The sequence below is a fragment of the Mustela erminea genome, chromosome 5, assembly GCF_009829155.1.
Source record: "Mustela erminea isolate mMusErm1 chromosome 5, mMusErm1.Pri, whole genome shotgun sequence".
Lineage (NCBI taxonomy): Eukaryota > Metazoa > Chordata > Mammalia > Carnivora > Mustelidae > Mustela > Mustela erminea.
Genome location: NC_045618.1, coordinates 138,268,719 through 138,285,963, shown reverse-complemented (window position 1 = coordinate 138,285,963; position 17,245 = coordinate 138,268,719). Strand labels below are relative to the sequence as shown.

At 54.5% G+C, this 17,245-nt stretch overlaps 1 protein-coding gene across 2 annotated transcripts in view; it reads left to right on the top strand.

Moving 5' to 3' along the window:
• Window positions 1-17,245, top strand: part of SYNE3 (spectrin repeat containing nuclear envelope family member 3) — an 82,692-nt gene that overhangs the window by 18,907 nt on the left and 46,540 nt on the right. For both annotated transcript variants that reach the window (XM_032345180.1, XM_032345181.1), the window contains exon 2: window positions 12,902-13,059. In XM_032345180.1, the coding sequence (XP_032201071.1) occupies window positions 12,916-13,059 (144 nt within the window). In that variant the 5' untranslated portion in view covers window positions 12,902-12,915. The remainder of the gene's footprint in view (window positions 1-12,901; window positions 13,060-17,245) is intronic.

Here is a 17,245-nt window from a genome sequence, read left to right as displayed (position 1 = left end):
GCTGTCCGCTGCTGGTGGGGCTGCCCCTGACTAGAGGATGCCACTCCCTCACTCACGGACCCTCACTGGCTCCCTATTGCCTGCAGGGGACAGTCAGTCCACCCCTTCGCATCCCTGCCATTCAGACCCCGGGGCCTGCCTCTCTGACAACTGCCTCCTCTGTCTCCCTTTAACAACTCCCAAGCCCTCTGCAGCCTGCACCGGGCCTTGCCATTTCCCACCTCCTCACTTTTCCGCCCGCTTCTCCGTCCACTCGTCCTGCTCTTTGCCGCTTTGCATCTTAGGCAGAGCCTGCTTGTCCTCGACGTCTCAGCCACGGTGGCCCCTCCTCTCTGAACCCCTCCCGGGATCTCCCATCGCTCTGTTCTCTAGGCTCCGAGAGCTTCTGGTGTGCTTCTCCACTTGGGCACCTGTACCGGCCCCATTCAGGGTTCGTGCTCGTGCAGACCACAAGCCCTGTAACCGGCAGGCCATGCCAGGCTCAGCGCCGGCCTCCGCACTGGGCACATCTGGGTCTTGAAGTCAGATGAGCTTGGATTTGACCCCTTATCGCCCAACTTCTAGCCTTGGGCCCCCGTGCAGGCCGTGCAACTTCTGTCTCAGCGTCTTCATTTATAAACTGGAACTGGGTGTTGAGAGGCCGGCTCTCAAGCATAACAAAATATTTTTATGATTAACTCAGCAGAAGCTGTCACATCAAGTAGCTTCTCACAGGGAGGGTTTGCTCCTCCCAGGAATTCCCAGTACCAAGTGATGTGTCCTTGAGTTGCGAACCCTGGCAAGCCTGCTGGAATGCTTCCCCGGGCCTCACTCTGCTCCGCAGAGTCTGCCCAGTGTCAGCCTGCCGGCCCTGGTGACGTGGTCCTGGCCGGTTGCACCGCCTGCTCCCAGGCCCGCGCTTTGCTCAGCCTGCCGGGCTGCTGCCTTCTGCCCCTCTGAGGGGTGGCAGAGTTTGCTTTCTGTTTGTTCCCGTTTCATGCCGCTTACATAGTGTCCGGAAGCCCAGTTTGGATGCTGGCGAGGTGTCAGGCTCTCAGAAGCAGTCTGGCCCGACTGGCTGGCTGGGTTGCTGCTCTGGAGTCTGAGAGACCCAGGTTCAAATCCCAGCTGTGCCTCTTGGGCAATCACAGTGACCAGTTCTGAGATTTTTTTAATTTTATTTTTGAAAGAGAGAGAGCGCGTGTGTGAGAGATTGAGTGGGGAGAGGGGCAGAGGGAGAGAGAGAATCTTAAGCAGGCTCCATGCTTACTGTGGAGCCCAACAAGGGGCTTCACCCCACAATCCTGAGATCATGACCCGAGCCAAAATGAAGTTGGTCACTTTACCAACTCAGCCACCCAGGTGCCCCTGAAAGTTTGAAGTCAAGTTATTTCACCTCTTTGAGACTTAGTTTCCTTATCTTTGTCGTAGGGGCTATCATAAGAACCGTCAAAGTTACCTTAAGGGTCAGGTGAGGCCATGTGGGCCAGGAGACAAAGAGGTCTCCTGGTACCTAATAAGTGCTCAATGGATGGAATGTATAGGTTCACCATTTTACAAAAGATCTCAGGTAGCCCGTTAACTCCTCATATATGGGCATACCACTGGTAGGGTATGCCCACAGAGTTTGCCCAGTGTCAGCCCGCTGGCCCTGGTGATGCAGTCCTGGCCAGCCGCACCGCCTGCTCCCAGGCCTGCACTTTGCTCAGCCCCGGAGGGAATCCTGAGCTTTGTAAAAAGAGGATGGGCTGCTGCGAATAGGTAGTGAGCCACCCATCACTGGAGGTGTGCAAGGGTCTTGGAGGCCTTTGGATGGGTACATTTTTAAGGAAATTCAAACAAAGATGGGTGCTTAAACTAGGTCTCTTTGAATGGCCCTCTTAGTTTTTGGATTCTGATCGTTTCTTAAAAAGCTTTATTGAGATATAATTCACAACATATTTCACCCATTTAAAGTATGCAGTTTGATGCCTTTTAGTACATTCACAGAATTGTACAAAAGTTACTATGATCATTTTTAGAATATTTTTATTCCCCCAAAAGGAAACCCTACACCACCCCCATCTTTGCCCAACCCTTGCCTTAGGTAACACAAATCGACTTTCTATGTCTATAGATTTGCCTGTTCTAAACATTTCATATCAGTGGAATCAGGTGGTGTGTGGTCCTTTGTGATTGGCTTTTGTCATTAACATCATGTTTTCAAGGGACATTTATAGTATGGCTTTATGATGACTTCATTCTCTTTTCTTGCTGAGTAATATTCCATGGTATGAATGTAACACATGTATTTACCCATTCATAAGTTGACGGGCGTATTGGTTGTTTCCACTTTTTTGGCTATCATGAACACATGTGTACAAGTTTTCAAGTGGGGCCATGTTGTAATTTCTCTTGGGTAAACACTCAGGGATTGCCGGGTCCTCTGGTAATTATGTGTTCATTTAAGGAACCAACAGGCCATTTCTCAAAGTGCCTGCATCATTGTATATTCTCACCAGCAGTATCTGGGGTTTCCCTTTTTCCACGTCTTCGAGCATACTTTGTTATTGTTTATCTTTTTGACTCTAAGGGTCCCAATGAGCACAAAGTGGTATCTCATTTTGGTTTTAATTTGCATTTCCCTGATGGCTAATGATATTGAACATCTTCTGATGTGCTTATTGGCCATTTGTACCCACATCTTCTTTGAAGCAATGTCATTCAGATCCTTTGCTCATTTTATAATTGGGGTTTTGTCTTTCTAGATAGACATCCCTTATTAGATAAATAATTTGCAAAATTTCTTTCGTTCTGTGGGGTTTTCTCTTCACTTTTTTTTCCCCAAAGATTTTATTTATATTTATTTGACAGAGAGAGAGAGATCACAAGTAGGCAGAGAGCTAGACGGGGGGGGGGGGGGGGGGGGGGGGCAGAGAGCCCGATGTGCGGCTCGATGCCAGGACCCTGAGATCATGACCTGAGCCAAAGGCAGATGCTTAACCCACTGAGCCACCCAGGCACCCCTCTCTTCACTTTCTTGATAGTGTCCTCTGAAGCACAGAAGTTTATAATTTTGATTAAGTCTGATTTATCTAATTTTCCTTTGTTGCTTGTGCTTTTGGTGTCATATCCAAGATAACAGTGCCCAGTCCTAGGCCAGGAAGATTTATGCTCATGATTCCCTCTACGAGTTTTATAGTCTGGCTCTTTACAATTTGACCTTTGATCTGTTTTGAGTTACTTTGGTCTATGGTGTGAGGTAGGGGTCCAAGTTCTGTCTTTTGTCTGTGGATATAAAGTTGTCCCAACACTATTTGTTGAAAAGACTCTTCTCTTCTCATTGAATTGTCTTGGCACCCTTGTTGAAAATTAACAGTAACTATGACACTAATTGTTTCTTTATCAGTAGGTCCCCTTCCTTTTAGGAAAAAAAAAAAAAAAGAATTGAGCTGATAATTACCAAGTACCAACTTAAGTGACAGTGGGAGTAAATACTATTCTCTATAATTTCCAGATTTACCTGTCTGTTCACAAATATTTGTAACACCAGCCACGTCTCAGTGTCTGTCCCAGGTACCTTGATCAAGGGAGCAGCGATCAAGAGAGGCAAGGGCCGGGCTCAGATGCAAGTTCACGTTCAAAGGAGCTCAGTACGGTTGGGGAAGTTGTCGCTTTTCATCCCGTGGCAGCCACTGAGTGAGCTGAGTTGCTGAATTGTGTGTGGGCATCCAGGTCCCTTTTGAACTCAGCCCGTCTGAGAGCTCCAGGAGCACAGAGTAGGGCACCCCCCAGAACCCCTGTTTCAGAGCTCAGAGAGACCGTCACATGCTACATGCTTCTGGCTGTTGGTTCAAGGGTTTTGGCCTCAGAGAACCACCTGTTCAAGGAGTCAGCTGGCAGGCCCCTTGGAATTGGAGCAGATTCCTGTTGGCTGTGTGTCCCCCTGTCACTTAGCTCCCTACTCCTCTGGCCTTCAGCCCATGGCCAGGCTGGGAGCTGAGCCAGGGACAGCCTGAAAGGAGGAGGAGCCTGGGAAGTGCTCTGCGGAGCCCGGGAGCTTAGTAAGGGCGCTCCAAGTGCAAACACAAGACAATCAGGTGGTTGGCCTTCTGGACTGCAGATTAAAAGTCACAATAAACTATCCCGGCACACTGATTAGAAGAGGCTAAGATTGAAGACCTGGCCGTGGGGGGATGTGCGGGAACCAGAACCCTCACACACTGCTGTCAGGAATGGCTGGGGGTGTGGCCGCTTTGGAAAACAGCCTGGCAACTGCCAGGCTACCAAAAAGTGTAAACATCACACCAACCACATGATCCAGCCTCTCCACTCCTACGTATTTCTGCAAGAGAAATGAAAGGGAATGTCTGTACACAAGTGTTCTGAGCCACTTTATTCGTAAAAGCTGCAAACGGTCCGTCCGTGCTGTCTGCGCAGAATGGGGCTGTTACAAAGCGCAGGAAGGAATGAGCCATTGAGACGAGCATCCGCATGGATGTATCCCAGAGGAGCTGTGGCGAGGGAAAGGAGCCAGGCCGGAAATTCATACACACATACATAGTGCATCATACGATTTACGTGAAATCCTCCAGAAAAATGCCTAGTGCCCTGCAGTAACCGCGCACACATCAGCGTTTGCCGGCGTTGGGGTGTGGACAGAAGGGAGGGACCGGACGTGGGATCAGGAACCCGGGGCGTGATGGATGTGTTCTTTATCTTGAGTGAGGTGATGGCTTTATGGGTGTACATGTCAAACCCTATAAATTGTGCCCTTTAACAATGCCTTATTCATCAGTTATACTCCCAGGGAAGCCGTTGGAAATGAAGGTGACCCCATCTCCAGTCAGCTAACCAATAAGATGAGTCTGACCCTGCCTTCCTTCAGAGAACTCCTCAGCACAAAGGAGCAATGGAACAGGAACAGCGCGGTGCAGCGGCCGGGTCCCATTCTGGGCCCGTGGCTTACTAACCATGCTGTGCACCTCCCCCCCCCAAGCAAAACCCAATTTTCTTTCCATGAGATGGAAACCATAATCCTAACTCCCTCCTAGGTGGGAAGGAGAACATGGGGAAATCCACAGATGGTGCTTAGTAAACCCATCATCAACAGCAGGGTAGAGTGTCCACGAGCTGCTGAGGAAGGAAGGGTGGTTGGGCAGGGAGGGAGGAAGCTGGAAGGTCTCCGCCTCTCTCGGTGGCTCTAAGTGGATCTTGGAAAGGACATCAGAGAAGTGTCTGTTGGAAGGAGGTGCAGAGGGGTGTGGTAGGAAAGGACTTACCAGCCAGAACTAAGCTGGAGGAGGGGGCAGCACCCAGACTCAAAGCTTCTGGAAAACCCGACAGTGTGCCTTGTGGTGCAGCAAAGTGGAGCTTGGGTTAGGGGGGAGCTCGGTCCTTGAGGGTCACGAGGAGCCCTGGCCTCATCCACCAGTCCAAGCGTTCTCAAATTAGGACCTGAGGGAGGTGTTTCTGGAGGCCACAGGTTGTATGCCAAATCTAGTCTAATAAAAACAAATAAAAAGTTAAAAACTGTACATGTTGGGGAAATGCTCTCAGATTGAAAGGCCAGATTTTCACCTAGCCGAAAGTTCTCATTTCTGAAATCCGTCTTGGTGAGAGTGGGCTCTGAGAATACGTTACATGCAGCCACAGTTTCTCCTTTAAAAAAGTTTGCCATTGCCTTCTTCCATGGGGGAGCCGCAGGAGGCGTGGGGCAAGGTGTGCGTGGTCGCTGTGGCCACACTTCCCGTGGGCTATGGTGCAGACCCTGCACGGAGGGGGCTCCAGTTCTGGGGGAGGTGCTGTGGGAGGTCGGACCAGAGGCCAGGCAGGTCTTGTGGGTTCGGGGATGACTGTGGGATTTGCTGCTCCCTGGGGAAGACTCCCCCACCCCACCACCTCCGAGAGAAGGCGTGAGGCACAGGGGACCTGGTAGATGCCTCAGCTTTGCAGGGCCAGTGAGAGGCCTGGAGGAGGGGCGTGGGGATGTCTGTCACCACCATGCTGTCACAGATCACTTGGGAAGGGAGGCCAGGGCAGGTGCAGGGACAAAGGGCTGATACCTCATCCTGGCTTCCATCCCATTGGGCCAGATCTTCTCAGGACGGGGCCATGGAGCCTGGGGCAGCACCTGCAGCTGGCCTGGATGTCCTCCCGGCCCGGAGCCTTAGAGGGTGTCATCACGGTGTCCTTGGGACTGTGAGCCATGTTTTTACTGCCGGAGCCTAGATTGAGTCATGACCCACAGTGTGAAAAACCAACACCTACCTAACAATCTCTTCTGAATCAGAAGCCAGTAGGACCGCCTTGACCGGCCTGAGCGACCTCGTGCCTGTGGTCTAAGGCTCTCTGTCCCAGCCAGGTCGGACTAGTACTCTGACACCCTGCCCAGTGCTCTCTGATCTGCATCTGACAGCCAGTCCCTGCCTCCTGCCTGGACTTCTCACCGCCCTGCCCACGCTGCCAGGAGCCGGCCGTGATCCTGGGGCCTCAAGATCCCTACAAGGAGCCCACCCCTTTGAGGCCTCTGACTGGTCCCCGCCTGCCCCCTGCCCCCCTGCCCTGCCTCCAGCCGGCAGCTGGAGCCCCGAGCACACCTGTGCCCCAGGAGCCTCTGCCCTACCCCAGGGGTGCATTCTCCCCGCATTGTCTCTTAGTTGCCCTGTGCATTCTCTCTCCATTCCCAGATGTTTGTATTTGACCTTTGAACGTGTTCACTGAGGGTAGCGCTCCCTCGGTAGAAATTGTGGCGTCCTCCGCGCTGTGCCTTTTGACGGAGAGCTTGGCTTCAGTCGATTGAGAGGACTGGGAAACGCTGTTTCAGAATCAGAGTCTGGGGCAGGAGCTGGGCCGGAGAACAGTGTTCACTGCCAGCGGCCGTTTATCCGTCACGGGGGCTGTTCGAAAATCGTTCTCAAAGCCCTCGTTGTGAAAGCCGTCACTGGCCGGTCCCCTCTGGGCTGGAATTGTAAAGTGGACCCCACAAGCCTGGTAGGATGAGGGGGTTTTGGTATCAGCAAATGCGGTGGGCAGAGGGTAGGTTGCGGTGGCCTGTCGTCTGTGTGGCTTTGGGGCTGTCCCTTAGCTTCTCTGAGCCTGTCCTTCCCTCTGAGATGGGACAGAGCCCAGCGATTGTCCCGGCTCTGGATTCGGGCTCGTAGAGGCTGTTAAAAGATGAAATAAGGTCTCTTCCTGCTTTGCTCTCAGAATCACCTTCTGGGCATTCTGGGCAGGAGAGAACTGCCCCAGGAACGTCCTGGTGCTCCAAACGACACTCTTGAACGGTGGCCTGGCCACATCATCATCGCCACACGTAAACAAAAGAGTGCATTCCCAGAATCCACTTGAAATAAACTTTGGGATTCAAACCAGCTGCCTGAAATTCCATCTGCATCCATGAGAGCAGCGGGAATGAGTAAGGATGGAAACTGTGGCAGGGCAGGAATGAGTCACGGGGAAGCTGGGCGAGTCACGGAAGGGGTGCGCGCCCCGTTCCCCGGGCTCAGGGTCAGTGTGTGGTGGGGGCCACTGGCCGGGCTGGCAGGGCAGGCACAGCGGGCTGTCACTCTCCATAGGGTCTGCCACGGTCCAGGGATTACTGAGGTCTGCGTGCTGAAGGCTTCTGGGTTCCAGAACGAATGCCAGTGGCCCCGCCCTGCAGGACTGTGGCTGCCTGCGGCAAGGGTAAGATCTCTAAACAGAGGCCCAGATGTCCCCCCGAAGGAGCCTTCTTGGAACTTTGATGTTCATCAGAGAGGATCCGCGGGATCCCCGCACTGCATGGGCAGCCCTCGCTGGGGTTGGGCAGCTGGGGGCCACGGACAAAGGCATGGAAGCTTCGTAGAACTGTGGTGTTTAAGAGCAAAGGCTTTGGACGCAGGCCAACCTGAGTTCAAGTCCTACACCTTCTACTTAACATCACTCTGACTTTGGGTGACGTTCTTAGTATCACGGATCCTTAATTTTCTCAGCAATAATGTAGGGGTAATGCCGAGTCTCTCACTGGGGCTTTGTAGGATAAATGAGTTAATAGCCATAAGCCCTTCATCCTAGAGTTAGGCACACACACAACACCAGACCCTTGTTGCCTATCGCAATTATTACCCTCAACCCTGCGTCCGCCCCTTGGGACAGGCTCATTTACCTTCCTGGGTCTGTTTCCATCTTTGTAAATTGGAACCAATAATGCCAGCCCCATGACAGCCACTCTGTGAACCTGGCTTTGCCCTTCTCTCTGCCCGGGAGGGGTTGGGTGTCCTGGGGTACCGCGTTCCTCATTGGAATTGGGCGAGGTCCTTAGCAGCGTGACGACAGCGGCCAGATCCCCAAATGGCACGTGTTACAGTGTGTGCACGTTCCCAGAGGAGGCGTTGGAAGGACTGAGCAGGGGACTGTCCCAGCCTGTTCCTTAGGGAGTCTGGTGGCACCGCAGAGCCAGGAGAGGCCTGCACCATACCGCCTCAGCTCTGCAGGTCCTGGGAAGGGGAGGGGGGTATGTGCACCGACTGTCAGGAGACGGGCTTTGAGCCCCGGCGGGCCGTCAGTAGTCAGAGTCAGTGGTTTTGTTGCTGCAGTACTCGGTCCCTGCTGCTCAGTGGCTCCAGTTGCGTGGAGAGGGGGGCCGATCCCCCGGTTCCCTCTGGTCTCCTGGCGGCTTCTGGGCTCCCGCACCCCTGCGTCCGCTGGCCCCGGAGGTTTGCCGCTGGACTGAGTGGATTCGACTCACCTGATAGGATCCTGTCCAATATGGGGTCACTGCCCGCCCTGGGGCACGTCTGTCAGATGCCCCAAGGGGCAGCGAGCTGGACTTGGCTTTGGAGACAGTGTGGTCCGTGGGACGGGCACAGACTGTGGAATCTGACAGAATGAGGTTGAGCTCTCAAGCCTGAAGCCGTGGGTCTGTGTGTCTGGTCTCAGCGTTTTTTTGTTCTTGTTTTTTCCCAAAGATTCTATTTATTTGTCAGAGAGAGAGAAAGAGAGAGAGAGAGAGCACACAAGCAGGGGGAGCAGCAGACAGAGGGGGAAGCAGGCTCCCCGCTGAGCAAGGAGTCTGATGTGGGGCTCGATCCCAGGGCCCCGAAATCATGACCTGAGCCCAAGGCAGACACGTAAACGACTGAGCCGCCCAGACCTCCTAGTCCCAGTGTTCTTACCTGCGAGGGGAGAAGTGAGGGGGCAGCACTGGCCTTGGAGCACCTGCTCTCCTGACGAGTCCCCACGACATTCTACGAGGAAGGTGCTGGTGGACGGGGGAGACTGGGCTGAACTCCCGCCGTGGGGCAGCATGAGTCTGCCGCCCCCTGTGTCCCCTCCCTCTCAGGTCGTGGTGGAGGGTGCCCTGGGCCAAGTGCCTGGCGCAGTGTAGGCCGTGTACCATGGCAGCCCTGTTCGTGCCTTTCTCTTCCCTTTGGGCTACTTCCCGTTTCCAGCACCCTCTACCACAGCACACACTCAACCGCGTTCGGGCCCTCACTTTGCCCTGAGCCTTCCTCCTCAAGCTCTAGTTCAGCTCCCCCCCCTTTTGATCCCACAAGTCCTGCCAGCCTCCTACTAACATGTCAGCCTCTCACACTTAGGGGTTGTGACCCGGGTTCCAGCTGAGCCCCTGATCTGTCCTGCCTCGGCTTTATGCCTGCGCCCTGGCCCAGCTTGTCTGTCGTCAAGGCCGAAATGTCATTTCTCTTCCTGCCATCATTTGTGGTAACCACACAGGAGGCTGGAAACTGGGACGGTTTCCTTTCACTCTCTCTCCTCCTACGGACCAGCCCCGTGCTTGCTCCCATAGCCTTCCCTCTGGGGTCCTCCTGCCCCTGCCCCTTTCGGCCTAACCCCCAGCCTCCGCCCACCCCTGTGAAGGCTTCCCCTCTAGACCCTCCATGGCCAGGGTCACCTGCCCCAAGCTCAGAAATAGTCGTGTAGTGAAGCCCCATTGTTAGCTCTTGTGATTTAATGTGTTAATAAAAAATGTGTGTTTGTGCATGTATATCTCATTGATTTAGTCTTTTGATAACTATGGGTTTTTTTTTTAAAGATTTTATTTACTTATCTATTTATTTATTTAGCGAGCTAGCACAGGAAGGGGGCAGAAGGAGAGGAGAGACAGAAAGCCTGAAGCAGGTTCCCCTCTGAGAGCAGAGCCCTACGCGGGGCTCGATCTCAGGACCCTGAGATGGTGACCTGACCCGAAACTAAGAGTCTGATGTTCAACAGACTGAGCCCACCCAGGGCCCCTGATAACTGTGTTTTCAGACGATTGGTTTTCTTTGTAATTCTTTGCACTCTATTGTTGCCATTTCAAGCCTTTATTCAGAGAAAGCTCTGGAAGTTTGGAGCTGTCCCGCTTCCCTCAAACCACCCCCACGCCGGCCCCGAGCACATTCATCTGCAGCCCACATGCCTGCTCAGTGTGCTGCTTCTCTCCCATGAGCTTTTTTAATTTTTTAAAAGGATTTTGTTTACATGAGAGAGAGAGAGAGAGCCGTGAGCACAAGCAGGGGTGGGGTGGGGGGGTGGAAGGGAGAAGCAGATTCCCTGCTGAGCAAGGAGCCAGACGTGGGGCTCCGTCCTAGAACCCTGAGATCATGACCCGAGCCAAAGGCAGACGCTTCACCGAGCAAGCCACCCAGGCGTCCCTCTCCTGTGAGCTTCTTGAGACAGGCCTCGCTGCAGGCTTGTGTTGAGTTCCCGTGCGTGTCATGGGGAACGAAATGGTTGCAAAACAGGCTAAGATGCCTCCGTCTCCTGAACTCCTCCTGGGACTCCCCGAGCCCAGCCTCGTGAGGTCCCTCAGTGGAGGCCGATCCAGGGGTCTGAGGCCCACCTGAGCCCCGCCGTACCCCACTGCACACCAGGTGTCCCATGTAATGTACATCGTACAACGTGTAACGTGCAGTGGACATCGGGGTCTCCAAATCACCCTGCCTTACAGGCCCTGGGCATTTGCCGCCAGAAGGGCTCTCCCAAGCCTCTCTCGGGCCGTGTGGCAATGAAGAAAGTTCTTGCCAGCGGTCCTGCCCCCAGAAACTCTGGGAGACTCCTTTCTGCCCCTCCCCTGCCTTGCTTTGTAAAGTTACGTAAAAGCTGAACTTTCTGGAAGCCAATCAAGTCCCACACTAGGCGGGAGATTAAAGACACAATGAACCAATTTAAGCGCCCACACATTCTACTGTGCTTTACAAACGGAGCATTCAAAGACAGGGAGTGGCTTCAGGGAACTTATTAAATTGTTAGAAAAAAAAAATCAAAACAGCTCTGAAAGGAAAACAACAGGCTGGGACGCTGAGCTCCTAACTGCAGGCCCAGGTCCCCCGTGCGGACCGCCTGCGTCGGCGGTGAAGGCCCGTCCCCTGCACGCTGGGGACACAGCCCAGCCTGTGCCGGCCCTGGGTGGGAGCTTAGAGCCTCAGGCCCTCCGTCAAGGCTTGTTGGACCACAAGCTGATGATGGAGGACAGAGCCAACACACAGTTCAACCTTGTGAAGAAACTGTTGTGTTTTTTAAAAATTTTTATTTTTAAAGGGGTGGTTGCTCTTTCTAGAAAATTCCCAAAGTGCCTGTGGAAAAATAAGGAAACCGAAGCTTCCAACTCTGTGTTTCCACCATCCACAGGCCAACAGTCTCTACCCGAGCAGCCTCCAAGGACACTGTGCCAGGAAAAGAGAGGCCTGAGGTCACGTGGGATGTGGCTTCAGCCACTGTGGGCCACGCCCCCTGCAGTCAGTCACGTGGACCCGTCGTGGCCCGACTGCCTAACCTTTCCCCAGGAGCTTAGTTTTTTGTGGCTCTGTTTGCTTTTAGTGTAGTGTTGTAACTACTAAACATACAATTTTGCCGAACGTTTTGGTGTTGTTATAGTGTAAAGATTCTCCGTCATCCATTCATTTTAAGCGTACCTTTCTGGGCTGCATAATATCCTAAAGGCGGGGAACCCTGCATCCCTTCACTAATGCCCACTGCTGGGCATTTGGGTTTTTCCAGTTTTGCTTCATTTGCCATTTTAACCAATGCTACATTCGTTTTTCGGTGCCTTAAACTTTATACCAGTTCTGGGCCGTCTCAACATTGGCAGAGGCGTTATGGGAGGTTGGGGATAAGCTACACACAATCCCCTCACGTAAGATGCAGATATAAATAACTTTAATCCGAAGTCGGTTATCGTGGTATAAGCAGACAACTAGAGCTGGAATACAGAATAGTTTTGCCTGGGTTTAGTGGGATTCTAGGAAAGTTAACGGGTGAAAATCTGAGCCCTGGTGTCTGCCGCTGAAAGGTAAGGGCGAGGGAGTGGGGGGCACCGTAGGGAGAACTGCTTTAGCTCCGGGATCCAGGCTTCAGGGCTTCCCTTAAGGCGGCAGAGCAGGTGGGTCAGTTGAATGTCTGTGGCCACCACAAGCTAGGTGGTCTGTGGCTCAGCGGAAAAACACCAGTGATTGTCCCCCATGGACCCAAGTTCGTGGAGAGCTAACAACAAGACCCCTGGCGGATGGGGCCCGTCCCCAGCCCCGAGACGGTAATATTCAGGTGGGATTCTGGGGCTGACCTCAGCTTGCGTGATGCCAAAAATTATTTCTCAGGGTGAGACTACTCGATCCATTGAGATCATGATTCATTATGTGTCATGGACATCTCAGACTGTATGTGTTTTGGGATTCTCCTTTGGAGGGGCTTCAACCCACAGAGACAGGAGAGGGTTGGTCCTGAGTCCCCAGCCAGGGTGAGCGGGAGGCAGGGACGCTGAGAGGCTGGCGCCCAGGGCCCGCTCTCCCATAGGAGAGACCCGGGGGGTCTCCTCTGTGGTCCTTTGGAGGACTGTGCAGCCGAGTGGGAGCACCAGGAGGGGCGCTGGTGGGCTGTGGGTCTGTCCCCAGTGTCGGTTCCATCCCCACCAACACTACCCGACGTTCTCACCCGCCGGCCTGATCTCATGTGGTCCTGCCTTCAGCCCCCACAGGTGCCATGACTCAGCCGCCCCAGGAGGGCTTCGACAGGAGCGTGGAGGACGCCCTCAAGTGGATGAAGTCCGTGCAGGAGCGACTGCAGGTCAACGACAACACCCAGGGGCCCCGGGCGGCCCTGGAGGCCAGGCTGCAGGAGACCGAGGTATGCAGAGGCCGTGGCTTCCGTGGCCCCGTGGCCTTGGCTGAATCCCTCCCGCTTCAGGCCTCAGGTTTCCGGGCTGATAAATGGCAGGGGTGTGTCTCAAACTTGGGTGTGCTGGAATCTCCCAGGGATTTGGGTTGGAGTGCTGATTCTGATCTGGGAGGTCAGGGCAGCCCCCCCCCCCGGGCCCCCCTCCCCGCCAACGGTATTGCTAACATGATCCGGGTGACGCAATTGCTGCTGGTCCTGGGACCATGCTCTCTCAGTGGCCGTCTGGTTCTTCTGCACCGGCAGAGGCTCCATGCGGCCAGGTGGGTCTCTAGCATCCTCCTGCTTCCCTGAGTCCCTGAGCCGGACGTCCCTTCCAGGTCTGGGTGGGTCCAGATCGGCCTTCAGGAGGTTGGTTCTGCCCAGCGAAAAGTGACCCCAGGGCCAGGGTCTGGCCTTGCTCCCCACAAGGCAGGGCTCAGGGTCTGTGGTGCTGTGCCTACTAGAAGTGCTGGTGCCCGGGACCTGGCCTGGCACTGCGCTGCCCCCATCCACGGGCATCTGCTCCGGGCCTGGGGACAAGGCAGGAACATCAGCATGAATCAGAGACCTGAGTTAGACTCTCTATGCTGATGCTAATGTGCTGTGTGACCTTAGTCAAGTCCCTCTCCCTCTTTGGGCCTCAGTTTCCCATCTCTGAGCAAAGCCGTGACGGACACGTCTCTCAGGTCACCTCCATCGGAATATCCTGCAGTTCTAACTTGTCACCTAACAATGGTCACTCTTAAGGGCAGCTGACCTTCTCCGACACAAACCGATCTCCCGACCAGGCTAGAAGTCGAGCTGACCCCACACCCACTGTCCTGGGTTGCTTTCTTTTTTTCATGCAGTCTTACTGATTTGGTGTATCTTTCTGAAAATATCTAATGCTCTTTTTAGAAATGGATGGTCGAAATGAAGAAATTTATATCACCTTTGTAAGGCTGATCATTTAAGGTTCAACACAACATTGTGAAGGAAGAGCCTCAGTTATATATGGGGAAACTGAGGCCTAGGTCATGTGACTCGTCCACATTGGAACCGTCTCTGGGTGGGACATTCTCTCCTGGAATTCGAATCTTCTGAGTCCTTGTCAGATGGGCTTTCTGCTTCCCTAGAGCGTCCTGTGCTCCTCTGATGACCAGAGATGCTATTCACAATAAAACTGTGCCCGGCAGGGCAGAAAGCAGGGCGTTCTGGTTCCTCCGACATTCTTCCCATAGAACAGCTCACTGGATTTGAGTGAGGCCAGGCTATGGAGTCTGGACATCTTGGGTTCAAATCCCAGCTCGGCTTCTTGCTTGGTTGTGTGAGCACCAGCCAGTCATTTGACCCTGTTGGGCCTCCATCTACTTCCCTTCTAGAAAGGGATGGTGCTAATTATCTCAGAATGGTGCTTCTCCTTCAGTGCCTGACTCTGGTGGACCAGAGACCTGCCCTTTTGAGTCACATTTTTTCACTAGCTTCCCCTGCGGCAGGCCTCAGACTATGGCCTTGGGACTCCCAGGTGATCGAATGTCCTATGATCAAATGCTTCCCAATTGGACAGTGAAGTGAGCGGAGAACCCGGGGCTCTTGAAGAACCCCAGGGAGGTTGTGTCTCCCAGCCTGGGAGATCAAGAGCATTCTCTAGGGACAAGCGACTTTACTGATGAAGCTCCAGTACAGAGGAGGTAGTAGAGTGGGGGACTGCAGGGGTGAGGGTGGGGAGGAGGGGGCTCCAGGCAGAGGGAACAAGTAAGAAAGGCCTGGAGGTGAGCAGAGCCCGAAGCCCACACTTGGAGCCCTAACAGGGCTAGTGTTAGGACAGTACCGAGTGTCAGGCAGAAGCAGGGTATGGGGCCAGAGAGGTGGTTAGGGGGTCAGTGGGGGACAGTCTGGAGCACCAAGCTGGGGGGGCTTGGATGTCTCTTCCGCAACAGGGGGGATGGTGGTTTGGAAATTCAGAGGGTCGTGGATTGAAGGACTTCCCCACGGGAGGGGAGCTGGCAGCCCGAAGCCCCTTCCCATGTCAGACTTGGCCTTCCCCATCAGCAGCACCGTGATTGCCACCAGGAGGCACGTATCCAATGATTCGTCCTCCCAGATCCCTGAGAGCGGGGCGCGACCTTCATTCACCGCCTGTCAGTTCCTCCGGGCAGCGCTCTCCGCTTTCACGTTTATTTTACAAAAGCCCTGTGAATGCTGTTTTACTGTGCCCACTTGTCAATAGCAACATGTGATTCCTGGACACAGTGATGAGCCAAAGCTCCAGAGACTGACCTCGTCGGGGCTTGAACCCAGGCATGAGTCCTGAGCGTCGCTGGCCATCCCCATGCAGGGGCCTGGGGCAGTGGAGGCAGGCGAGGTCCACCTTACCCCAGGGCCCACGACCTAAAGGGGGACAGGTGTGCCCAGAATCCACGCCACACAGGGTGTCCTGATGTTATGATGGGATTCTCCTCCTCTAAAACCTTCCATGGCTCCCTGTTGCCCACCAAAGAAAACCCAGACTTCACCTGGTGTCCAAGTCTGCTCTTGCCTACTCGACCCTGCTTTCCGGCCTCAGCTGCTCCAGCCGTCAGCCCGAGCAAGCACATGTCCTCTCCTGTTGGCAGACAGCCTAGATGTCCGCTCAGCAGGCCTCTGGCCTGTGCTCTTGCCTCTACTTGGAACACCCTTTACTGAGTGTGGGTGTGGGTGTGCTTGTGAAATGAAACACCGCCTTCCCCACCCCGCCTCTCCACCCGCAGCCCAGCTCCTGATGCTCTCAGTCCTGGAACACTACAGCCCTGTATGTACCCGCTGTGTCGGTACTACCCATCCCTTTGGACCTGGTACCCGTATACCGGCAGGTCATCACCCTCTGGTGGTGTGAGGCGGGGGTGGTAAGCCGAGGAGGGGGTCGTCCTGAGGAAGAGCCTGTGCCCACCCCTGGAGCCTAGGGGGAGGGGTCGTGTTCTGGGTCCTCCATCACCGGCTCTCCCACGGGGCTCAGGCATGCTCCGTTCTGGGCTCTGACATTTCAAAACAAATTTCGCAATAAGAAAGAAAACATTTCTCTCCTGCCATCTGGGGAAGGGAGCTGCTAGGGACTTTACCACCTCCCCAGTCCCTGGGACCTCTCTCTGGGGTCTCGGGGTCTCCCTTGTGGGCCCCCCCACCACCCCCAGCTCAGTGATCTGTGTTCCTGGTAATCATTTTCTGGAGGGGCCAGGGTGTAAGTTCCAATCCAGCTGTGACACCTCATAGCTCTGTGGCCAGGAGTGAGTCGCATGCCCTCCTGCAGAGTGCAGAGAGGGTCCTCTCCCCCTCGTGCAGCTCAAGGACCCCCAGGGTGGTGGAAGCCTTCTGGGAAGGGAGACTGGAGAGTGTCACTCTGGGAACTAGGGCTCTGGCAGGCTGGGGTTCGAATCCTTGCGTGGCCTTGGTGCCTCGGGAGAGTTTCTGGAACACCTGGGGCTTAAGAGTGTTGGGGTGGAGGTGGGGTGGAGGGAACAGGGAGGCAAATGGCTTACTGGGGCCCTTGGCCAAGTGCAGGCCCCCTGGCAGAGCTGGGCCGGTGGGTGAGGTAGTTTCTTGTGGTTTCGATGCAGGAATGGGTGCGTGCTGACCTTCCCTGCCTGTGCCCGAGCCTCCAGGAGCTGGTCCCCTGGTGCCCAGCATCTCCTCTCTTTGCCCTCTGGTTCCCAGCCTCCGTGGCCCTGCTCTGGGGCCACGCCTCTGCTGGGCTGCTTCCTGGCTGGCTTCCAGACCCCCCTGCCCAGCTGTGGTCAGAAACAGGCTTCGTTCCCTAGGACTTGGCTTCCAAGTGCTGGACGCACTGTGCCTGAACACCTCGTGCTCCTCTACCTCTGCTCAAGCCCCCGTCGCAGAAGCTTGCATGTCACTAAGAGCTGGCGCCGGTGCCACCTCCTCATAAAGCCTCCTTGGGTTTCCCCACGTCCCTCCTTGGAACTCTGGTCATTACCTTGTTGTGTCTGTGGCTCATTTACAGTCCTCTGTGCTCTTGGCTGCAGACCCCACCACACCCTGCAAGCCCTGGGCTGTATTGGTTCATCCTGGACCCCAGGACCCAACACAGTACCCAGCAGAGTACTGAGAGTAGTACCCAATATAGTACCTAGCATCGTACCCAGCATAGCACCCAGCATAATACCCAGCACAGTGCTCAACTCAG